General features: G+C 39.2%; 1 protein-coding gene across 1 annotated transcript in view; it reads left to right on the top strand.

Moving 5' to 3' along the window:
- The window catches only part of KCNH8 (potassium voltage-gated channel subfamily H member 8), a 355504-nt gene that overhangs the window by 258040 nt on the left and 71383 nt on the right, over positions 1 to 26081 (top strand). Inside the window, exon 8 of the mRNA XM_030329693.1 lies at positions 24404 to 24601. Within this exon, the coding sequence (XP_030185553.1) occupies positions 24404 to 24601 (198 nt within the window). The remainder of the gene's footprint in view (positions 1 to 24403; positions 24602 to 26081) is intronic.

Here is a 26081-nt window from a genome sequence, read left to right as displayed (position 1 = left end):
TCTCGTAACCCCAGCACTCAGCAGCCTTACACAATGGCGTTGGCTCCAGTTGAGTAACTATTTCATTCCAGCCAACCTTGGTTCATAGATCGCAGGATGTTAGTGGAAGGAGGAGCCCGAGAGAGAAATGTTCTAAACCTCTAATTTTACTTAGTTGCTTGCTTCTCATAATGTACTGGGAAGAAGAGTGGACTGGGAGTCATGAAATTAAGAGTCCAGTCCGGGCTCCAGTCTTCATATTTCTTCTTGGTAAAATGAGATGGTCAGAACAGGTGATCTCCAAAATCTTCAGAACATCAGCTTACTTCTTTTTTATGCAAAGAAGAGGGATACAAAAGACTTTCGACAGAGATTTTTCTACTCTAAGGTATTTCTGAAGATAGAAATACATATTTCTACTTCCAAAAATATGTGAACTGGTTTTTGTGGTTTCTAGCCCTTGCTCCAAAGAGACAGTAGGGTTGACCTGATGTGTGTGTTTTTGAAATTACATTTTAGTCTATATATTCCTTTCCTCAAGGTCACGTATAATATTTTTGCATTTCCAGAGCTGAAGGGTAAAGATAGTATTTTTAAGGAGTAATAGAAAATAACCTGTGATTTCAATGGAAAAGAATCAGGTAGTCAGTATTTTCCTTAAATTAGTATTTTTTTTTAACCTGTCTTTAGGTTGCCCCCATCACTAAATTTGAGAAGATTGAGGGGCAGGCACCTGGGTGGCTCAGTTGGTTGATTATCTGACTCTTGATTCTGGCTCAGGTCATGATCTCACAGTTGTGAGATCGAGCCCCTATGCTGAACTCCATGCTTAAGGTTCTCATTAGCCCTCTCTCTGCCCCTCCCCAGTAAATAAATAAATAAATAAATAAATAAATTTAAGACGATTGGATCCGGATAACAGTTCTTCTGAATACCCTTGCTGAGGCCTCTCCCGTCTTCCCAGTAACTTTTATGTGAAGACCAGGATAAAGACATCTTAAATATCTTAACCATCACTGAAAGTTAGGGTCAACCACTGATGCCCTAGTACAAGAAACAGGAAGAATTTCCACTGACACATAATAGGTTTGGATTTTAAAACAAAACCCGCAGGCCACGTGAGCTTTTTGAGAGACCTACACAAGGAAGCCCCTCTTTCCACACTCATACTTTGCCCTCTGATTCTGAGAGCGCAGGTCTGTAAGGAGATGGAGGAGTTGGTGTGCACACATCGCTTTAAAGCAGGATGCAGCTCTGCCAGGCTCAGTGGCTTTTCTGTTTCATCCAAGATTAGGAGAAAGTTTCCCATCTTAGAGATGAAGGCCACGGAAAGGAGGTACTACAATGGCAAATTGCCGATATTAACCCTTAAGCAGAAAAGTACAGCTGAGATGGGCTTCTGAAAAATTAAATGCCACCTGCAAATAGAACTGAAAATAGTACTCATACCTTATAAATCACACAAACCATGGAGCCTGCAGGAAAAGACAGGAAAAAAGGAAGTATGGAGAAAACGCGAATGTAAGAAATAATAGACTAGTAAACCTGGTTTTAATGAAAATGTAGTAACCTGGGGAAAAGGTCAGGTTATTTCAAGTGAAGAACTCAGGATACAGATTTCTATGTATTATACGATTCCTGTTTGGGATAAAAAGTGAAATACGCACACGTGGACTAGAAATAAATTCAGTAAGTAGTGGAATTATTTGTAAATGTTTTTTCTTTACATTTTTTTTTAAAAACTTGACTGACATCAAATTAATATCTAGCTTACATTTATTTAGTACAAACTACACACATGGTCCAGTGCTTAATATATTTGTGTACGTTATCTCATCTGATTTTTTGTTGCATTTTCATGAGGCAGATATTTTCAACCCCATTCACAAAAGAGAAACCAAAGCTTGAAAAGTTTGAGGTGTCCTGGAAATTTCTTTTTTAAATAAAATACTCTTTAACATCCAAAAAATTTAGAACAAATGTCGTAGACACCACTGGAAATTATACCTTTAATCTTTTACCATATTTGCTTCACTTGTATTTTTAAAATAATACAATATTACAGATAAAGCCAAAACCCCATGACCCCCTAACTCCCGTCTGCTCCCTCCTTACTAAAGTCGATGCATAAGCTTTTCTTAGATGCTATTTTTTACTACCCAAGTGTATTAGTAAAACAATGTATTACTTCATCTTGTTTGCTTCCATATAAATAAACACAAATAGAAGTCACAGTAGTAATAGTAGAAGCAGTAGTAGTAATAATAGCAGATAATTAAGGAGCAGGTAGTGGTGGATGTTAGTAATAATACATTTTTCCATTATCTTATTTGGTAGTGGTGATATTTGTGTTCTTTCCTCAGATCTTCACCAACAATTATTACCAATGGTTTTAAATTTGAGAAAACTTGGGGGCAGGGAGGAGTGGAGGGTTAGAAGTAGTGTCTTGTTCCAATTTCCATTTCCCTCAGTAAGTAAAGTAGAACATATTGTCCCCCCCCCACCACCACTTTTTTTTTCCTTTTTGGCTACTACAGTCTCCTCTTTGGGAATGAGACACTTAGCTTATTAATTTGCCAGTTCTCTTCTTTCCTAAATAACTTATTTGATGCTCTATATTTTGAAGTGTTAAAGTCTTTAAAAATTATTATCCACTGTATATGTGACCTCTGAAGTTAAGTGTTATTGATTTCAAATTACATGCATTCATTGCCACAGAATGTGGTGTCTATGACACTGATTGTTGAGTATTTGCTGAAGCTCAATTTGAATATATTTTTTGTGTGTTTGGATAGAACATGCATGTGTTTTTCTGCATATAATTTTGCGAGGTTTTATATATGTCAACCAGGTCAAGATTCTGAATTTAATTATACATATATTATAAATCTTTATTAACTATTTTCTATCAAATATACACAGAAATTTTATTTGGTGCTCTTTCAGATCTCTGTTCATTTTCCACAGTGTCTGGTTTCCTTTTAATAGTTCCTAGTTCCTTATTTTATGTCCATTAGATCAAACTTCTGAATTGAATTTATGCATTTCAAATATATTATCTTAATTGTATTTCCCCATCTTTATTTTATTTTATTTTATTTTAATTTAATTGTAAAGTTGATTTATTTTGAGAAAGAGAGAGCACGAGCAGAGGAGAGGCAGAGAGAGAGAGGGAGAGAGAGAATCCCAAGCAGGCTCCACACTCTCAGCATGGAGCCTGATACAGGACTTGAGGTCATGAACCACAAGATCATGACCTGAGCCAAAACCAAGAGTCCTCCAGATGCTTAACCAACTGAGCCACCCAGGCCCACCGCCCCCCATCTTTATTTAATTAATTCACATCCATTGTGTGTTAGTTTTCTTATCACCTAATTCTTGCAAAAGGTGAACTATTTTCTCATGTAATTTTTTTTTCATTTTTATTGTCAGCTCATCTTCCATAGGGCTTCTTTCTGTAGAAATTCTGTACAGATTGAGGTATGGGAATATACAGAATTTTGGTTGTTATTTTGTTTGCTTTTGCCAAGGACAGTAAGATTATCTCTTGCCCTAGGATCAAATTCTTAAAAATTTCTTACATTCAAGGCACCTCATGGCTAGTGTATGTTCAGACACAAATGTATGCAAGGCACAAGTCTGAATTTTAAAAGTTTCTCTCAAGAGACTACTTTTTTCAGACTCAAACTTCCTTGTCATTCCTGTAAACTGTTGGGTAAATTATTTCTACCATTCTCCATGCACGCGCCAAGGTTGTATGCCAGGTGGCAGTTCCAGTGTTTGTAGGATTTAAGTGTTCTCTCCTGGGCCCGCATGGGTATGAAACTCAAACCCACTGACATCAGTACCTCTGGCTAGGCTGCCTATCCCTCTCTCCCTGTCAGCTTTCAAATTTGCTTCTCCTCATTTTTGCATATGGAGATGTCACTTCTCCTTCTGGAAGAATATATATATTACCAGCATTTCTGGGTGTTTATATCAGAAAGGCTTACACATTAGCCCAGTTCATAATCTTACCAGAACTATGGTATCAATTTCTGCCCCAAAGAATCTAACCTCAATGCCAGTGTGATTTCATTGAATGTTTTCTTCGAAGTATAAGAACGGTTGTAATCTAACCCTAAGAAGCCAATTGAATAAGGTTAATTGCTGAAGACCCGATTCCTACTTATAATGCCTTTATAGGGGAAAATCATTTAAACATAAGCCTTCAAATCTCCAATCCTTCAGACAGAATTGTTCAGTTACTGGGAAAGTAAATTATGCTGCTGTCTAGAGAAGACATCATCAAATGTGCTTAATATAGAATTATTTCTTTCTAGCTACTATATTAATCATATTCTTTTGGAATAGTTGACAGTTTAATGTACTGCTGATTATTTTCCTAAGACACTATAGATATAGAGAAAAATAGGATAGAAAAAGAACTGAGTCTTGGAGATTGTTGCATTTAAACTCTACGAGGTTTTCAGTATTTACTATAAAATATAAGTATTTGTTGAGGCCCAAAGAAGGACAATGCTATGAGCTGCAAGCAATACAAAGAATTGGAAATTAGAAGCCCTGCCTGATAGAAGTGTACTCTTTTAGAAAGTCAAGAGGTAGACACAAAACTACACAAAAATTATTTTTTTAAATGCTGGTTTGTTGTACATTTGCACAGGCAAAAACTTTAGAAAGAAGTAGAAGTAATTTTAACTGAATCTCTGTGAAGATGGCATTGGAGGTGGGCTTCAAAAGGTGAAGACTATTTTGGTGGGGAACATTTAGAGAACATTTAGGTGAGAGGCATAGCATGAATAAATTCATGGAAGTATGAAATTTCACAATGCATTTGAGGAACAGTTCGTGGATGAGTTTGTGCGGGGTAGAACATTCTTGAATAAAATAAAATGCCAACAACAGAATGGAGCATAGAATACATGGGTGAAGAAGGCCAGGTACTAAACTAAAGGTTACTGAAATTAAATTCTGAAAAAGGTGGAGCATACAAGGCCTATGTGAAAGAATCAGCCATGAGCAAACTCCAGCTCCAGTATCTGATTTTTCCAGAGAATTTGGGAGTGGGGATTTTTTGGCATTTAAACACTGGCAAATGATTCAGAACTTGAAAAGCACAGGGTAAGCATAGTGCAAATAAATGTGGGCCCGATCCAGTCCATAGGTCACCGATTTGCTTTTTCAGACACACAATGAGTAAAAAGAGAGATAAGACCAAAATAATGGGTTGGAGTCTTGGCCACGATGTACAGATGGGATCTCTAAGACAGAAGAGACCAGAGAAGGTGTGACCTGATTGATAGACCATTTTAGGAATTGTATTCCAAACTCAAAAGGGAGAAATGCAGACAATACTCTTTGTGATGTTTGCCAAACTGTTTGGTCCAGCTGTACATTTATTTGCATGAAAGGGAATACACACGCTATTTTTAGGAGATTGGTCTCATGCTTTATACGCTTGCACTAATGAAAAGTTTCCTTCTGTTGAGTATCCTAATTGTGTGATTATTTTTATAAAGTGGTATTGAATCTATAAAGAATTTCCACTAAGCACTAGTTCCATTTGAGATTTTAACAAACATGACTGTGAGTTCTAGATACACGATAGGACATAAGAGATAACTAAACATTTTATCTAAACCAATTAGACATCTGGTATAAAAATGTGTATACCTCTTTTCTCCTTTCTTGTCACGCGTGTATGTGTGGGTGTTTGCTTTGTGGTTAGGGTTTCTCTAACTAGCCACAAACAGAAAAAATAATTAAAATGTGCTTCGTAGTCTAAGACCCTACAGAGGCTACTGTTAAAACCTCCTTGCTGACATGTCGTTCACTTGGATAGGAATCTATTGGTTTTGGTTTTTTCCACTGACATTAGTCAGGAAAAAAGACAAATCCTAAATTTAATTCCTCGGAAACTCAGAGACCAGAACCCTCTTCAAGATAGAAATGATTTATGAAGTCTCTGTACAAGTGGTAGATTTGTTTCCCTGTATATTTGTCCATGCCCCTGTCCTCTACACAAAAATTTAGACTGGCAGAGATTGGATACCAGAAGATTCACTCCATTGAAATACTAAAGACAGAAAGAAAAGTTAATGTCCATCAAGCTTTATGCAGCTTTCAAAATCTCTATCCATTTTCTCTTTTGAAGACCGCGAAAATTAACCTTTGGCTGGACAGCTTCCTGTGAACCTTTATTTGATGCCAAAGGATAAGATGTCATATGATGCTTTTTAAGAATGTGAGTTCTAGGGGCATCTAGGTGGTCCAGTCGGTTAAGCGTATTGATCTTAGTTCAGGTCTTGATCTCAGGGTCGCGAGTTCACACCACTCGTTGGGCTCCGCGCTGTTGGGGTTGAAGCCTACTTAAAAAAAAAAAAAAAAAAAAAAAAAAGATCGTAAGTTCTAGATTCAGACTTCAAAACCGGGATCCTCTAGTCATTGTCTGTGTCTGTTTGCGTATGTCACTTACCTGTCTACAGCATTATCTCCTCAAGTGTAAAACGGAAACAGAATTAGCTATTTCACCAGGTTATAATGAAGATTAAATGATATAAAGTAATTATGGAATGCTCAGTTCGTGTGAATGGCTGTTGGCTGCCCTGGCTACTGCTGTTGTTTCAGCTACCATTATTTCTATTATTGACACATGATATTTTATTAAGGTCATGACCATGGCAGGTGATTTTATTCTCAAGGAACTTCATGTACTTGATTTTCAATGTTGAAGCCAGCACCCAAACTGCCTGCAGTCTTTACTGAAAATCTGCTGCTGATGGTCAGAGATTACAAGCTTATTTTTAGCAGAATTTCTAGCCTGAAATGGAATTCTGTCAAGGTTGGCTTTTTTGAGTGTGATGCACAGAAGGGTGGTATTTCTAATTTTATCATTTGCTCATAAAATCATGTTTTTAGTGCTAGCTAATCCCATTAATTTTTAAAATATATTGCTTTAGGTTTATAGGTTGCAAAGCTATTCTGTGGCTGAAATGGTATATCTTAGAATAGGTGGTGACTCTGACCCACTAGGAAATAACCGATGAAATGACTTTAAAGAGTAAGTTAGCATGATTTAAAAACATATCATAATTGGGACGCCTGGGTGGCTCAGTAGGTTGAGTGTCCGACTTCGGCTCGGGTCATGATCTCACGGCTCATGGGTTCGAGCCCCGCGTCCTGCTCTGTGCTGACAACTCAGAGCCTGGATCCTGCTTCAGATTCTGTCTCCCTCTCTTTCTGCTCCTCCCCTACTCGCTTTCTGTCAGTATCTCTCCCTCTTTCTCTCAAAAATAAATAAACATTAAAAAAAAGACATGTCATAACTGAGGAGACATGATTCCTGTCTCCAATACAGTGTTTTATACGTTTCATACAGAAACTGTTTGTCCATAGCAATGCAAATATATTTGCAAAAATCCAAAAATAATACCATGATGTAATAGGATTCTGAAGAGTCAGATCTTCTTAAATGAATAATCCAGTATTATTTTGTTAACAAGTAAACATATGTGACTCTATTTTTCTATAGACAACATGCTTGATGAATGGTGTAAGCAAGTCATGTCATAGTAGTCATTCTTTTTTTTTTTTAAGTTTATTTAGTTATTTTGAGAGAGAGGGAGAGAGCAAGCGTGAGTGGAGGAGGGACAGAGAGAGAAGGAGAGAGAGAATCCCAAGTACGCTCCATATTGTCAGCACAGAGCCCAAAGCAGGGCTTGAACTGATGAACCGTGAGATCATAGCCTGAGCCAAAACCAAGAGCCCGAGCTTAACCAGCTGAGCCACCCAGGCGCCCCAGTAGTCATTCTTTACAAATGTCATGGCCATATTGGGTGTGTGTGTGACAGAGAGAGGGGGGAGGGGGACAAACAGCAATTCACTGCCACTGCCAACCTAGAGAATTTTGCATTCTTGAAAATTGGTGAATTAAATACTTTTCATTCTTTGGGAGGGAAAGATTCCATCTTTGGGTGGCAAGCTCAATGGAATTATATTAGGGAAAGTCTCTATTTTCCATGAGTCAATAATTGCATTGAGGTACCAATCAAATAATTAAAAGATCTTTATTTGACCAAATATTGAATTGATTTTGATGAGGGCAGATGTTCTGATCCTACTATTTTGAACCTCACATTTTTACTAACCTTGTGGATGTTTGTTTGTGTTTCGTGACCCCTAAGCACATTTCCACTGTATATTTAGTAATACAGACATTTTCACTAAAAGAGCAGCATTTCTGATTCTCATCTAGAAGGTACTTGCTAGAACTTCCGGCACAAATTTAATTTTAAATTAAAATTTAATTTTAATTAAATTAAATTTACTTTAATTTAAATTGAATTTAATTTAATAAATACCTATACAGCAATGTCAAATAATTTCTTTCCATTTCCTTTTGAAAATTTCGACTGAAATTATTTTTACCAAGGTAAGTTCTTTTCTACATAAACTTTATACCAAAGATTGAATTCATCAATCAGGTTTTTTTCAAATTCCACATCAGACGGAATGAGTTTTCTTTTGTGACATTTCTAGCAAGTCCAGTTTTCTCAACGCAAGTTTTAGAGAACTAATTTTTATTAAGATTTTATTCCTGGGGCGCCTGGGTGGCTCAGTCAGTTAAGTGTCCAACTTCAGCTCAAGTCATGATCTCACGGTTTGTGGGTTCGAGCCCCGCACCCGCATCTGCCTCTGCACTGACTGCTCAGAGCCCGGAGCCTGCTTCAGATTCTGGGTCTCCCTCTCTCTCTGCCTCTCCTGCTTGCACTCTAATTCTCTCTCTCTCTCTCTCTCTCTCTCTCAAAAATAAATAAATGTTAAAAAAATTTTTTTAAATATTTTATTCTTCCACCATTCATTGGTCAATAACAATTTTACTTTGTGCTGCTTTAGTTATTGTGAATTATATTTTTTTCATTATTTCTACCATGTCTAATTTGTCCCCAATCAATGTTTGCTGTCTTCAGTGTTCCTAAAAAATGTTTCTTTTCAATCAAATCATTTTGTTTTGGGAACTAGCCAGTTTGAACATGCTCAGGTTTAAATGTCATCAACTGCTTTTGTTCCATTTCTACTAACCATGCTTACCGGATAGCATAATTAAAATATGTTTGTTTCTTTCAACAAGGAGCAAAGAGCATGAGGTAGAACAGGGATGGCATCTAGATGGAGAGAGGCACCGAATGTCAAATCCAAACAGTGGGTCAAAATATCCTTCAAATGTTTAGACACTTTAGTGGAATCAATCAGGAGTCATATGGTTTTGCTAAGTGATGGTGATGCCTCAGTTTATTTTATTATCTGTCTATATTAATGGATCACTTTATTCTAACGCCCAAATTTCCCCACTGGCATATGTCCATTTTTAGTTATATACATGATATAAGATGAAAATTAATTGTCAACTCATCTTTCAATTTAGAGAGCAAGTTCATTTTGGAATAATCTAGTTATTTCTGGCAAAATGATGGAAGACTGCAAAAACAGGTGAACAGGATTCAGCATGTTAAGCAGTGATCATACCCCAGGCACCATGACAGATGTGATAAAATTATCTTCCTCAAGCCTCTCAACAAACACGAAGGCATTTTTAGTTCCTTTTTTAGTTGGGGAAGCTGGAGTTTAGAGAGCCTGCTTCCCTGAAGTCAGATTGTTAAGTAGTCATGGGTCTGCCGCCGAAGCCATTCTGCCAACCCAAAGCCTGTTTTGTATTCATGACAAGTGTATCTATTCTGTGGTCTTTATGATTGAGAAAGATATGCTTTATCGCTTAATAAATATGTATTGAGTGCATATTAGGTGCCACACCCTGAGCTAGGCTTGGAAATCAAGTGTGTGAGACAGACGATAATTCCTACCCTCAAGAAGCAGCGGTCTAATGGGAACTGCAGGCAGATAATCAGATGAGATTAAAATGCAGTCAGGCCCCCAGTGGCGAGGGGTGGGAAAAAGGGCTAAGGGATGGAGATGAAAAATTGATTACATAGATTACTGCAAAATGAGAGGGGAGAAAAATAAGACCTAAATGAAATCACTGGAGGTGCGAGAGTTTTGCAAGATCCTTAAAAGTGTTTGTTAAGCGTTGCATCATAGTGATGATGATTCGTAATGATTAGAAATTATAATCTAGATACCCGTGTAAGGCTTGAATGCCAACAACCTGAACTCTTCAGTATGAGCCTCTCTGAAGACTGAAAAGTGTTTCTCCTTCTACATGTATTCAGTTTTGTCAGAGCGAATGACCCTGAGATGAATCCCAAAAGGTTTCTCCAGCACTTTCTCAAAGCCACAGTACCTATTGCCTTATTGTTTCTTCAGAAGTTATTTCTAGATTTTAAGGATGTGCATTATCTTTTTGCATTATAAATATTCTCAAAATAAAGTTGAACTCCTCCTCTGAATCTAGCAAAGAATTATATTAACTTCATCCCCATATTGTGATTTCCTCGTCTTTCTCTTTCTCTCACACACATAGACACACACATGCATATCCATAGGGGGAGAATGATTTGACAGTTTTTCCTGTTGATTCACTGAGAGGCTTAACATTCTTGCCACAGTATTATCCATTATATGAAATATTAGTCCTCGATGTAGCAGTTTAAACCCAGCTTCTCTTTTGGTGGATTGCTTTTGTTGATTTTTGATTTCTTGGAAGAAAAGAAGGATATTTTTAAGTTTGCAAACTTGCAGGTTAAACGTACTCTACATGACTTTCTGTCTCGTACCCTTCACTCCAGCCAAATTGCGTAAATTCCTTTTCTCCATATGTGCATTAAGTGTTCCTGGCCTGGTGCCTCTGCACTTTCCCTACATCTCTGTTCTTCTAAATCCTACTCATTCTGTGCAGTACAATTTGAATACTCTTCCTCCTTTAAACCATTTCTGATTGCTCCAGGAAGGGGCACTTAGTTCGAGCAAACATCCGCTATTATTAGAGTTTCCTAGTAGACTGCAAGGCAATGATGACCCAACTCCTTGACCTTTGCATCTCACGCAGCATCTCAAACACTATGCTTGGTCACTACCTATTTGCCAAGTGAGTGAATTAGTGAATTAATGACTTAGGGGCTATTGAGAGACTACTGAACAGGTGGAAGTAATGAAAGTAATATTTTAGTTTCCTGGGTCAAGAAAAGCTTCTCTTCAGGAGTGATGGGAGGTAAAGAAAGAGAATTAATCTGAATATACTCTTGGCTGGGAACTGGATGTGAGAACAGAGAGTTCAGGAACCAAGTGTTTTCATGAGGGTGCAGTTGCTGAGCAAAACAAACAAACAAACAAACAAACCTCCAAAACAAAAACTGACTACATTCAATTCTGAGACAAAACTCGAAAGACAGACATTAACAATCTGCAGGATGTTTGGAAAAGGGAAACCAAGCACAGGGAGTGATGTCATATGAACTTGAACCCCTAAAGCGGGTGAAGTTGTAGCTGAGGCCTTGACAACTGGATTTTTTTTAATTTTATTTATTTTTGTATACGAAATTTATTGTCACATTGGTTTCCATACAACACCCAGTGCTCATCCCAACAGGTGCCCTCCTCAATGCCCATCACCCACCCTCTCCTCCCTCCCACCCCCCATCAACCTTCAGTTTGTTCTCAGTTTTTAAGAGTCTCTTATGGTTTGCCTCCCTCCCTCTCTCTTCCCCCCCTTCCCCTCCCCCATGGTCTTCTGTTAAGTTTCTCAGGATCCACATAAGAGTGAAACCATATGGTATCTGTCTTTCTCTGTTATGACTTATTTCACTTAGCATAACACTCTCCAGTTCCATCCACGTTGCTACAAAAGGCCATATTTCATTCTTTCTCCTTGCCAAGTAGTATTCCATTGTGTATTTAAACCACAATTTCTTTATCCATTCATCAGTTGATGGACATTTAGGCTCTTTCCATAATTTAGCTATTGGACAACTGGATTTTTAAACACTAGAAATGCTGCCATATTTTGGAAGAGTGGGGAACCAGGGGAGGCAGATTGGGCTCAATCCTAGTCTTAGAATCAGGGCTCTGACTACAGGGTATAACTCATGTGTTCCTGGGTCCTCAGCAGTTAGAACTGGGAGCCAAATCCTGCCTTGACCATAGCCTGAGCTCACTAGAGCCCTGGCTGCTTAGTTTCTTTCTGAGAGGCCCTGCCTGCTCCTTCAGCTCTGCCCAGGCTTGCTGCTGCTGCTTCCTGCCATGTTTTCTCAGGGTGTTCTGGTACCTTGGACTTCCCTGTTGTCATTACTGCGTGCCTCTTGCTGCCTCTGTCATATGCCCAGAGTGGGACAGCTTTCTCCCTAACCTCTACAAAACCTGCCCCATGGCATTTGAAACCTGTTTCCCAGAAACTGGACTGTAAGTATTTCAGAAGATACCATCCAATGAAAGCATAAACACATTTTTCTCGCAAATTGTTAGGGTAATATTTAAGCAAATGTGCGAATAAGCTATGTACTGTATGTACTTTGATTACAATATGAGTTAAACCAACTTTTGTGTGCCAGGCTGGAGACTAAACCATCTTTTGCCCCTGCTTCCATTGCTTTAATTCCATTAAAAAGGCATTATGGTCACCAAATAATGAATATGCATACAGAGTTGGTGTCTGTGGGTGAAATTAAAAGTTAGATGCCGGTGAATGGAATGGTTAAAGCCTGATTCAAAGCTTAGCTTATTTAATATTTTTAATAAGGTCTAAAAAACTATGTAGGAAAGTGGGTTTTCAGAAGAAAAACAAAAGCTGTGTGGTCTTTAATTTCTCCACAGCATGGGTCTGACCTATATAAAGTCTCTTGCAAAGTCCACAAGAGAATGTAACCAAAGTGTTCTATTCCTGGAAAATGAAGCCTTGGGGACTTGCTGAGAGTTCAGTCTATGGTTCCAAAAAGCTTTCACATTCCCCAGGCTTTTGCATACACTGACCATGAACACATCAATTCCCGCCAACTGCCTTTGGAATAATAGCTAGGGCTTCTGGTAGGGGTGGTGGGGAGGTGAAGAGTGTCACAAAAGTTTCCATGCTCAAAATAAAAATGACGCCATGTCTCCAGACCACATGTCCTTGATAATGGTGACTATAAGCAAGTGATAGGGACCAGGTGGAAGTGAACAGCAATTACAGAGAAAAGTCAACTGGAACAGCCATTCGTGTGAAAGAGATTAAGTGAATCAAGAGTGGGTTAATAACCAAACTTCGACCGACAAGAAGGATCAGGAGGTACTATGGCATATTAACAGGTGTAAAGACTCAAAATTCAGACAAACCCAGATCGAAAAGCTGGTCCTTAGCCTTAACACGTGTCTACTCTTGATCATGTTTGATTTAGCCTAACACTTTAATATCAACATTTCAGATTATAACCCTTGGCTCTTAGAATTGGAAGAGATTGTTAACGATATAAGATTAAATTAAATAGTATATAAACTATTCTGTGCCTTGGGCGATCAGTGTGTGGTCTTCAGCTACAAAGGCACAAACAAGAGTACTACAACACACTCTTTGTACCGTAACAAGCCAAGTAACAGCAAAGCAGATCGATGACAAAATATTCTGAGCCTACGTCCTATCCATTTTGTATTTTCAGTACCTCACGATGAGAAGTGGCATTTGTAATACCAATGGCGCAAAATCCCCGATCTGCAAGAATGATGTGATTGTGTATGTTATTTCTATTGTGTTCTTTATTTTCTACTGATGGAAATGAGATGCTGGGTTCGTGTTTTATACCGATGTTCAGTAATGAAGGATTTTAGAAGTCTGTATTACTTTCAGTAAGACAGAAAACCTTCATTCCTTTCAAACCACAGCAGCAACAAGAATAGCTCTTTACTAGTGATTGTCGTGTTTAGCATTCTACTAAACCCTTTATGTGAATTGGGTCACTTGATGTCACAATAGCCTATGAGGTGAGGTACTGTCATGTTCTCCATTGTAGCAAGAAGGACACTGGGCCTGAAGAGGATGAGTAACTTAGCCAACATCACACAACTAAGTAGTACTTTCCTACGCTGCGTTGCTTGCCTTCTGGGTCACCCAGGTTTACTACACTACCTGGTCTGACACACTTCTCTGTTGTCCTGTTTCTCTTCTGCATTCCTCCCGCATATCTTGTTCCTCGATTCATTGCCCTGTGTCCTCTATTCTACTTCGCATTTGTAAAACTCTGCATGCCACCTCTGGGTGTCTTGGGCACACCCCTATCACCCAGTGTTTACTTCACCTCCAACCACTCAGCCACGTGCTGGCTCAAAACTTATTTTGGAACACTCATGCAGATTCCCACCACATATTCCATTCCCCATCAAGCCATCAAACAAAGTTAGTTATACGTTTTTAAATGCATTACTGGACATATGAGTCAGAATCAGCTCTTCAAATGGAGAACAAAAGCCGACACCTCTAAGTTGGTGTTTCATTTTGGAGACTTGAGCACTTCCTAGAAACTTGAAGAATCTGCCTTTGGAACAGTTTCAATACCAAGTGACGGTATATAAAATCCAGAGGACTCTTTAATGAAGCACAGTAAAACCTGGGATTGTGAGTAACTTGTTCTGCGAGTGTTCCACAAGACAAGCAGACATTTCTAATAAATTTTAACTTGATAAATGAGCGATGTCTTGCAACACGAGTAGTAAGTGACACCGAATGTCACATGATCACGACTGAGCCAATGGTTCCTGATATTCGCTTTGATATGCAAGTGCTTTGGATTACAAGTATGTTTCCTGAACAAATTATGCTCGCAAAACAAGGTTTACTGTATTTGAATGCAACATTCCAGCATATTATGAGGCTTAATTTATTTGAGTTACTTTTATAATCGAGATGTTAGAAAACATATCTCCTTTAATGCATTTGGAAGAAATGTAATTACAACTTTATTTTGAAGTTCTGCAAACCAGAGAAACTTGAGATTCCTTTTTAATGGATGTCAAAGCCTATCCTTCTAATTTAAATGACTGCCAGGCAAGTACTACCCCTGAGAAATGGTTTGCAAACGTGGGATGTGTCAATTCATTTTTCTTCCCTAGGTTTGCAGCAATTCTAAATCTTTGAGAGAAAGGAGAGAATAAGAAGGAAATTGGGGGCAGGTAATGAAAATAAACTTGAGCTTACCAATAAAGTAAAATAATTTGGCTGGATTCAATTATTTTTATCCTAAATTATTTTCTTGAGCTAGGTTTTTGTCCCTTGGCACAAAGGAGGAGTGCTTTGGATTAGAATTTTCTTCCTGAGTGACAAGTTGCCTTTGTAAATGAGTTCAGCCATGAATGTTTGTCTCACAAACTCATTAAGCCCTGAAAAACGTACTAATAATTCCTCAGGAAAAAATGCTCATGTTGAGGCAGATCTGAATTGTGAACTGTGAATTGTATGAGCATTTTATATAGGACAGTTAAAGGTAAATAGTTCATTGTTTACGTTCTGTTAACTTAGCCATGAGCCTAATCTTTGTTAGAATTTCCTCTATTTTTAGCCAAGATTTGAGAGGCATTTGGAAGTGTCCCAGCTGGTTGGAAACAGATGGCCTATACTGCCTCTTCTTAGGATCAGTCCGAAAGCTCTATCGTAGATGCCCAACTGTGACTTCAGGTTGTTTTACATTTCTTGTTCTTTCTGGAATCTTTCTGTTTGGTTGGTTTGGGTTTGGTTTTGGTTTGTTTTGTTTAATTTTTTTGTTTATTTATTTTTGAGACAGAGAGACAGAGTGCGAGCAGGGGAGGGGCAGAGAGAGAGGGAGACACAGAATCCGAAGCAGGCTCCAGACTCTGAGCTGTCAGCACAGAGCCCGAGGAGGGGCTTGAACTCACAAGCTGTGAGATCATGACCTGAGCTGAAGTTGGACACTTAGCGGCCTGAGCCACCCAGGTGCCCCAGTTTGGGTTTTGCATGTGATGGATGGTCTATTTTGGTAGTTTATCATAGTATGTAATCTTTACATTCATTGCTTATGTGGAATGCTGTACCTTAGTATACTAATACTTCATATTTAAGTAGACTTTAGAGAACTGGCAAACTCCGGGCTGGTTTAGCACAAGTGGTGCATTTTTTTTCCTGACGGTACCAATATCACATAATATTGCTTCTGAGTAATTGTTCAGCGCTGGAAATAGAGCAGAAATGATACATGCATCAAGATGTGAACACCTTCCATCCTTATCCCATCAACATTTGCTGATGGGTCATCACTCAAATAATTAAAAACAAATAAAGGATGAATTATAAGATCATGGGTTATTACACAAGCATTTTACTTTCGGAAAATCAACCGTTCGTGAGGAAACGTCACAGGATCTTGTTTCATGAAATCTTGGATCTGAGAAAGATTACTAAAAGATTACAGGAAAAGAGATTACTCAATCCAATCACCTCATCTTCAAGATGGAAAAATGGAAGACTAGAAAGGCTATTGGTGCATAAAGGATCAGACATCAATTTAATTAACGGCAAGGCCAAGATTACGACCTCCATTTCCTGACTCTAGGTCCAATCTCCACTCTTTTATGATTAATCTTTTTCGCTTCCAACTTTCACCTCAAAAGTAGGTTACACCACTTCAGAAATGTAAGACACCTCTTAGTTTATGAGAACCAAAATGTGAGATCTGTGGAAACTCCAAGTAATGGAGTTCCTGGTCAAATTCGGACAGGACCCCAAATTTACTGATGGCCTTTTCCTTAGTGGAATCAACAAATCAATCAATATCAAATACCACTGTAGCCTGGTGCCTTTCTAGTCTTATCCACAGTCACACCCTGAAATATGGGGATGGAGTGGAAGGTAGAGAGTGAGTTCTGGAATCTAAGTCTCTGAACTCCTCCTTAACTGTATTCTTACATTAAAATATAGAAAGTCCATAGTTTAGTTAGTAGTAATGTGCCAGTGTTAATTTCATAGTTTGATAAATGTTAAGATGCTAACATTAGGAGAAGCTGGGTGAAGGATACAAAGGGGATCGTTGGTACTCTTTGCAACTTTGGTATTAGTCGAAATTATCCCAAAATAAAAAGTTTGTTTAAATCAAAAAACAAACAAAACAGAAAACTGTAGTGGCAGGCACTAGTTGAACCTTAAGGAATGGAGATAAATACGTAGATATTTTAAGAGATAGTGAAGGGACGCCTGGGTGGCTCATTTGGTTGAGTGATCGACTCTTGATTTTGGCCTAGGTCATGATCCCACGATTTCCTGTGTTCGAGCCCCACATCAGTCTGTGCATGAGGAGCCTGCTTGGGATTCACTCTCTGCCCCTCTCCCACCTGCACTCTCTCTGTCTCTCTCAAAATAAATAAATAAACTTGAGAGAGAGAGAGACAATGGAGATGAAATCTCAAGGTTTTTTTTGTGATATTCTGTTTCGGACTAACAACTCTTTTTGAGTGTATAACAGTAAATGCAATACCTCACACAAATCTTTTTCTGTTGCCACACCATCACCACCCCCACAAACCCACATAGACACATGCAGGCACTCAGACTTCTGACACCCTTCTTGATATCTCTCAGTCACCCCTGCAGCTGGGCGGGGCCCACACATCAGCCCCTGGGGAGGGCTAAGCAACCAGAGAAGTTCTCATGCTGTGCCCCACAATCATCGTCTCCCACTGTTTTGCCTCTCCCAGCCAGACACCTCCCACCTTAGGACTCGCAGTGTTTTTCTACCTCTCAGCTGAATGAAGTCCAAAAGGATTAAGTATGGAGGGAGGGGAAGCCAATGTTAACCATAGTATTCTCTATGCTTGGAATTTACATTAGAAACCTCTTGATCCCTGTTGAAGTAATATTCAGGTTCTAAATACCATGTCATCCCATGTCTACATTGTGGATTATGTTTGGATAATTCCTCTATTTTCTCTGATATGATGTGTGCCTTTGGGACACAATCCCCCACGCTAAGCAAAAGAGGCCGCTGGAAATGCAAACTTATTTAATAACGGTTTCAACAAGCGCAATTAGAAAGATCACTTAAAATGATTACTTCTTTATAAGCAGCGTATTATAGGGGAAGGATGATGGATGTTTAGTTAGAAAGGCATGGATTTACCTCTCAGTTCTAAAAGTCCCTAAAGACAGGAGAAAACTTCTGACCTTCTCTGTTGGACTCTATCAGTTTAAGAAAAAAAAAAAAAAAGGCAGAGTAGTTGTGATAGTTGTATGAAAATAATGTTATGTGAAAGCCTAGCAAAATACTTGGCATTTAGTAAGTGTTGGCTGCTGTCGCAAATGTTGTTGGTACTCCACCGTGCCCCCTCACTCTGGATCACTCCTATCCTTAGGATCTATATCTATGCCTGAGGCACTGTCTTGAGATGTAGAAGCCTCCTTTGCTACAGTCATGGCCACGGTGGGGAAGTCATGCTCCCTTAGAGCCACCCTCAATCAATGATGGTTAATACTCCCCTGCTCTGACAGGGGATGTGTTCTACACTCCTCCCCGGGGTTCCCCAGTGGGCTTCAGCTCCAGTCGCCTATAGTGATAGCTTGCTTGATTGGGCATGCTTCATTGGCTTCCTCCACTCCCTGTGTCCCTTCCCTACTGTCTCCTAAATATATGTGCTGGACCTAACACCTAAATAAATGACTTCTAGTTAAAGCCATGCCTCAGGATCTGCTTCTGGGGAGGCCTAACGAAGACTACTTCTTTCTTGCCACGTATGTACACCATAATAACAAATGGCATCTCGCTTGTAAAGACATTCAGCCACACTACAACAGTAGTATTCTTGCCACGTATGTACACCATAATAACAAATGGCATCTCGCTTGTAAAGACATTCAGCCACACTACAACAGTAGTATTCTTGGGCTTATATGTATATTACGTGACCACTGTACATAGTGGTCAAGAACCTGGGCTCTGACAGCACACAGATCTGGATTCAAACCCTGATACTGCCATACTGAGCAAGCTATTTAATCATTCGGAGCCTTAGTTTTCTCGTCTTTAAAATGAGGATGATGATTTCTAAATGGTTATAATGATTAATGAAATAATGGATCAAAATGTGGATGATAAGCGTACCTATTCCATACAATTCGTGCCTGTAAGTGAGACGGGAGATGGACTGCCTTACTGGAGTGTCTGGAGCCCAGGAAGCCCTCGGTAAAATGTAAAGCGTGTGCCAACCTAGTAACAAGAAAACCCTGGCATGGCTTCCCTTCTTGCTCCTCGCCACCCTAATGCAACATGGTTCATGCGTTCCAAATTAAGTAAAACACCATTTGGGATTATAGGTGTGATTATGCATGTGCTAATCCTCTCTCTCTTTTCTCTGTCTATACAAACACATCTTAACACACACATATAAATATGATTTAATAAGCTTATATTTTACCGGATACTTTTGCATATTACTAAGGTATTTTATATGACGAAAGAAATTCACCATAGGCTTTCCTTAAATAACATGCTCCCATTCCTTTTATTAAATCTGAACTATCTGCTCACTTACCAAATGCTAATCTAAACTAAACTTTTTAAGACTGCATATGTTGTATAAAGCAGGTCACACTTGTATAAACTGTGCACACAATATGCATAGTAAAAGTAAGTAAATTATTGTAGGGAGCCTAAAGAGCAAACTAATTAGAAATTCCCATTCAGTGTTAGAAGTGTGTAATTAAGCAAAATACTGGGCCCATGGTAAGTATGCAATGAAAAATATATGGATTGAATTGTGCTAAGTTCCATGCTCTTCTGGGCGTGGTCATTAAGAGTCATTCTATCTTGAGGCCCCTGGGTGGCTCAGTTGGTGAAGCTTCCAACTCTGGATTCTGGCTCAGGTTATGATCTCACTGTGGTGAGATCAGTCCTGCACCAGGCTCTGTGCTCTCTGCCGCTCCACCGCTCACCTTCTCTCTCTCTCTCTCTCTCTCTCTCTCTCTCTCTCAAAAAAAGGAGTCATTCTATCTTAAAATTTATCTTTGTTTCATAAACCTACTCTTTTATTTATCTAATCAATTTTAGTAATGATAGGATTATTTTATGATATCTTTTGTCTTTATCAAATTGCAATGTATTAGTATATTTAGATTCTATTTTATGTTGTGTATGTGTTTTTCCTCAAAATGTTCCTTAGGGAAAAAAATGAGCAGAAGCAGACAGACTGTTCTAGGACATCCCTTCCTTTAGAGATGAGTTTCTTCAGCATAAAAAAAGATTGGCTTCCAAATTGGTTAAACTGTTTCTTCTATACAGTACAGTGACATGTTGTCTTGTTACAGTGAACATGTGCTCTCATTTTGGACGAGCTGTTCTGTGAAAAAGTTTTATTTAGCCCACAGAGCCAATCCCAGGATTTGTGGGTGTTACCTCCTTTGCGTGTTACCAGGTTTTGTCATCATCATTATTGCTTTTGCTCCGTCAGCTGTAACACAGTTTAGTAGCAACCTTTCTTAAAAAACAAGATGTTTCTGAAAATAGACAGAACAGTTGGCTAGACGGAAAAGAGATATCAACAAAAGTAGGTCTGTTGTTCCTCTGTGTTTTGCGCCCTGAATCACTTCTGAGATAGCTTCACACATTGTAAATGAACAGGCCCTGGATGAGGATATAATCTAATATAATCTGTATGTCCTGATACAAACTTTCATCCTATTTGATTACAGAAATCAATCTATATGAAAACTGATTTGCTTCAGAGAATTCTTCAGGATTTCACTTTTGTTCCAATTAAGAAGTTCAACCAAATATATTGACTGGGTTTGTTTGCTTTTTTTTTTTTTTTTAAGTGAGAAAACTGGGTTCCGTAAGGTAATGAATACCTTAATTGAAGATCAATAGGTGGGTCCAGTTGTTTCTTCATGGTCTTATGGTGCAGCTGATTCAGGCAAGAGGAAGTAGTAAGTAGCTCAGTTGTTTCTGGGTTTTTCTCTTCCTCTGTGCATCAGCTAAAACAGAAATTAGGTCATGCAATATTTACTCTCTGGGTAAGAGGACAGTTTTCAGCTTCCCAGTAATTAGCAGGAATGACCAATACGGAACAAAAGGACAAACCCCTCTAATCAGTTCTTTGTCCAGAAGAAATAATACAGCATCCCTTTTAGAGCACAAATGGGAAGACACTTGAGAAATACCAAGCCCACCAGCCATTCAGCATCCTGTGGTTCTCCGTATTTGACGGCGTCTGGATCAAATGCCTATGGGGGCACTATCTTGCAGAAATCGACATCCTGAATATGACAATAAATTCAGATGTTCTCTCTGCTTCCTGATTATGCCTTTGTGTCTGCACTCTCTTCCTACGGTGCATATAAATATACCAGTAATATTTTTTAAATGCACATGTGATTTGCTTTTGTGCTATCTCATCAATTAATCTTGGATAAGTTGCCGTTATTTCTAAATCTTTTTCCATTCAAGATTAAGCTACGTTCTATCAAATCACCCTTGATCACTTCATCCTCCCCCTCGCTTAAAATTCTAGAACAGATTTTTTTAATCTGATATGTATGAAAGGGCTTCAGGAAGCCATGAAATGACAAAATGAGTACAGAGTGGCCCACAGTCTCCACATGTACTTTGTTCTGGCCAAAGAATCGCGTCTTTCTTCAGATTCACAAATGGGCATATAACTCCGCCACTTTTTTTACGTTTATTTATTTATTTGAGAGAGACAGCATGAGCAGGGAAGGGGCAGAGTGAGAGGGAGAGAGAATCCCAAGCACGTTCCACGCTGCTAGGGCAGAGCCCAACCTGCGGCCAAACTGAAACCATGTGATCATGACCTGAGCCAAAACCAAGAGTTGGGCACTTAACCGACTGAGCCACCCAGGCACCCCGTAACTTCCCCAGTTTTAAGAGCTGCTGTCATCTGGATTTTCTCCCTCTTATTTCTATTGGTTAGGAAATGCTAATCCCTACAGTAGTTTTTACTGAATACATGGAGTCACCACCTTCCTCTCCCATTACAGTTCAGTGCTGGGCTCTTATTTTCTCTTACCTTCCTGGACTTCTGTGCTTTCTTGTTCCCATGAAAGTAAGAGAAGCAAGAGAGAGAAAAGAGATACACTAAACCTCAGCCAGTAACAATGGTTGGCATTTTCATATGTGGCACCTCCTTTAATCCATCACAGCTCCACAACTTAGATAGTATCCCTGTTTTTCCAAGTGAGAAAAGTGGAGCTCAGAGAAGTTAGTCGTTGTTACAGCCTATAAATGGAGGAGCCCACATTTAAATCTGTGTTGAATCTAGTGTTGGGGAGGAACGTTATTTTTGTCTTTTTTTTAGGTTCTTTGGCTGCCCTAATAATTATACTGATGTGAGACAGTAAAACCGAAGAAAAACAAATTTAATGTAGTACCTGTAGGAGTTTCACGTAGACATGAGAGGGTCAAAGACGGTCAGGCAATTGAGGCTTCGAGGCCATCCTGAGCTAAGGCCAAGGGGGCTTCAAGGGGAAGAAAGACAGTTCATTGGAAGATGAGAAGAGCAAATGTTCAGTAAACAAATGTTTGCCATGCCATGAAGACAAATCTTTCTGATGTAAAAAGTTATCCCTGGTAATAGCTCTCTTCTTGGTACAGGCCCCCTATCTAAATTCTTTTAGGCTGTTGAGGGGGGAGTAAAAAGCTTCTTTTGAGTCCATCAGGCCCTGATTGCCTTCAGCTCAACTAATTCCCATGCCCAAGTGGCACATTCCTGTGTGCCAGCCTGCCCTGAACCCCATCACTAGAGCGTATTTCCTTCGCAAAGCCTTTCCAGACAGAGTACCTGGTCATAACTTACTAACAGCATCACCTTTTATAGCGTGTAACTTACGTTTCATTATTATTCTCTATCGTCCAAACATATGTTCTTATCCTAGTACAAATTTACAAATGCACATATGTTGTGTTATCGTCTCAAGGCTGTTATATTATCTCATACTACGATAGAGTGCAAGAACAATTGATACATTCATTAATTCATTCACTTTTTAAAATAGCATTTATTAAACTTGACTATTGTTAGTGCTTTGCTAAGATCTGGAATAGTGGTTCTAAGTTCTATCTTCACATTACATTCTACTGGGAACTTTTAAAAAATACCAGTACCTGGTCTTGGCAACAGAAACTTTGATGCGGTTAGTGGAGGTGGCAGAGGGCACAGCAGTTTTAAAAAACTTTCAGGGATAGGACTTGCTATCGCTGTTTAACAAGCCCTCTAGATGTTTCTGAGGCAAGCTAAAGGTTGAGAAACACTTTTCTGAAGACACAGGATGAATAAGATATAATACTTGCCACAAAACAATTCTCCTTGGTCTCAAGGAATTCCCAGTTGTTTAAAATATGCATTTTAATTACCTAGCACAGTTCCATAACCTATAACTTTAGTTGATAATGACAGCGTTATTACTACTTAAAAAGTGTGATGACTCTCATCCCTTCTTGGGCAGCCATTAAATGAAGCGTTTACAAGAAAGTAGCGGTCAGTGAATATCATCTCTTAACAAAAGTCTTATGAACCTTATGGGTTCAGCTGAATTGTCACAGTGGTTTGTAACATAGTCGCATACAAAGAAAGAGAAAGAGAGAATTTTGAAATACAAAATCTTAAAGGATAAATGTCTCCAATGAAGGATTTTAACGTGGTCTTTGTGTTGTTTCCATTCTATTATCGTCAATGTCATGCTTGCTCTTTCTCATCTTTATTAATGTAGCTTTTTTTACAGCTTTATGACAGCATAGTTGACATACAATAAACTGCATGTACTTAAAGCTCTTAATTTGATCAGTTTGGGCACATGTATAGAGCAGTATTATAAAACAGCTAGGGGGACATCCAGTTCTATTACAGGTACCTCTTAGCTGTGCGGTTTTCCCCCTCCACCCCCACATGGCAGGATGGGGCTGCAGAGGAGGTTTCCTGAGGAGGTACCATGAGCTGAGACTCCTAAGCCAACTAGATGTCAGCCCAAGTGGATAAAACGGGGCAAGGTTGTGCTGGGTGGAAATAAAGCCCATCTCGTCTATGTGAAGTCTAGCTCCTTGTGGTTGTTGCTATGTATCATCACGTAGGGTTTAAAAATACCTATTAAGCCCATTTGTCTCTTGAAACTCCAATTGAGGAAGGAGGAAAGGAGCTTAACCACTAGAGAAATACACCACACTGTTACCGACCGTAGCAATCCCAGTTTCCGTGTCTGTGGGTAGAGTCTCCTGCATGAGGGTAACCTGTTTAGCTTTGACCACCCATCTGCTCTCGGATGCACACTTCTCTGCTGTGTGTCTTATATAGAACAGCTTGCATAAAAGTGATATTTTTGCTTTCGTAGCAATGGAATCTTATTTCTTGCCTTGAACTCCCTTTTAATTTTTCTTTCTTCTTTTTCCTGAACAAATCAGTATGTCCCTCAATGTTCATTTGTCATGTCATTCCCTCCCTCCCCCAGGTGCTAATCCTGGGACTCTGTGGCTTTAAGTTCTCATTCTTTTTTCCATTGCAGGTTGGCTCCATGAGTTGGGAAAGAGACTAGAGTCTCCATACTACGGCAACAATACCTTGGGGGGCCCGTCCATCCGAAGTGCCTATATTGCCGCTCTGTACTTCACTCTCAGCAGCCTCACCAGTGTTGGGTTTGGGAATGTCTCTGCTAATACAGATGCGGAAAAGATCTTCTCCATCTGCACCATGCTGATCGGCGGTAAGGGAAACTCTTCTTCATAGCAAGACAGGGAACGAATATCTGCTACAGGATTTCTGTTACGTTTGTTCTGTCCTAAAACGCATATAAATGGGAAGAGTCAAAAAGCGCTCATTAGAAAATCGGTGACAAACACTTTAATATACATAGAGATTGGCAATGAAAGCCTGTGATGTCAAAGAATTCCGTTTTCTGGACAGATGAAGAAGTAACCGTTTACTTGATGACCGATTTTGAAAGGGCAGGAACTTTGTTTTCATGTAAATTATAGGAGTTTGAATTGCAGGTGTATGTTTGAAACCCCATTTGACAGTCTCGAACACAGTGTTATCAAATTTTATTAATACTAATATAGTGAATTAAGGATGCTTGCTAGATCACTTAGTTAAAAATAAAAACAAAAACAAAGAAACACACCCAATAAATAATAAATATTTAACATTTTAAACTTGTTCTCATATTCCATTTTCTGTGCTAAATGTTTCAGTACAACATCCTGAGTCATTGTCTATAGGTTGGGCACGATTCCCGTCCCATTTAACAAACAGACAAATTATTATACTATTGTCCCTGAGCTCCAAACCCGCCTTCCGTGTTATGCTTTGTTTGTCACGCTGGAGTTTGGATGCTGCAAACCTCACTTTTCTTTGCCAGCCGACTTCAGTTGCGCCTGCCGGTAGGGGCGCCAGAGGGAGACTGGAAAGCAGGAGGTGGAGAGAGGGGACTGCTTGCTTCTCAGGCGTATGATGTACCTCAAGCTGCAGAAGTGGTCCTCGTGTTCAGCCTCCTCAGGCACTCCCAGAACCAGACCCATAGTATCTTCTTGGAGATTCCGGCATCAGTTGGGAGCGCCCCCACAGCCAAAGTCAGGTCTTCGTGTCTTACGGCTCCTCACCGCTCCTCTTTTGGGCCTTCGTGTTCTGCTAAGCCCCCTTCTTCCTTTTGTTTTTCCATCTCCAAGGACAGAAGCTCCTTCCTGCAGTTATTATAGCCACGTTACAGCTATAATCTCTTTTTGCTCGTTTAGCTCTCTAGCCCCAGGAAAACCAGTTCTCTACAGTGAATTTCCTCTGTTGAAATATTTAGGTTCATTTCCCTTTTCTAAACCGCCTGATACAGGATCAACACTGTTATTATCCACATTTTTCAGATGATATATCTAAAGCTTGGAGAAATAAAGTAACTTTCCCAATGCCATACGATCAGTAAGGAAAAGAGGCAAGGTTTGAACCCAGATAAATGTTTCCTTCCATATATAAATACATATTTGGAAACTTACCAAATCACAAGACTTCTCTCATGGAGTCGTAGGAGATGTGGATATTTACCTGGATCGAGTAAACATTCTTCTTAGACTGGAATTCTTAAAGCAGGGTTCTATCAGTATTTTCTGCCCCATCACAGTTCTCCCCAAAAGCCTGTTTTACCATGTTCTTTTAATGGCCTTAATCCCAGCTATCCCTTAGCATTTTTGAGCCTT

Source organism: Lynx canadensis, chromosome C2 (assembly GCF_007474595.2).
Source record: "Lynx canadensis isolate LIC74 chromosome C2, mLynCan4.pri.v2, whole genome shotgun sequence".
Classification (NCBI taxonomy): Eukaryota; Metazoa; Chordata; class Mammalia; order Carnivora; family Felidae; genus Lynx; species Lynx canadensis.
The sequence above is the reverse complement of the archived record's forward strand: the minus strand, read 5'-3'. Positions and strand labels throughout refer to the sequence as shown.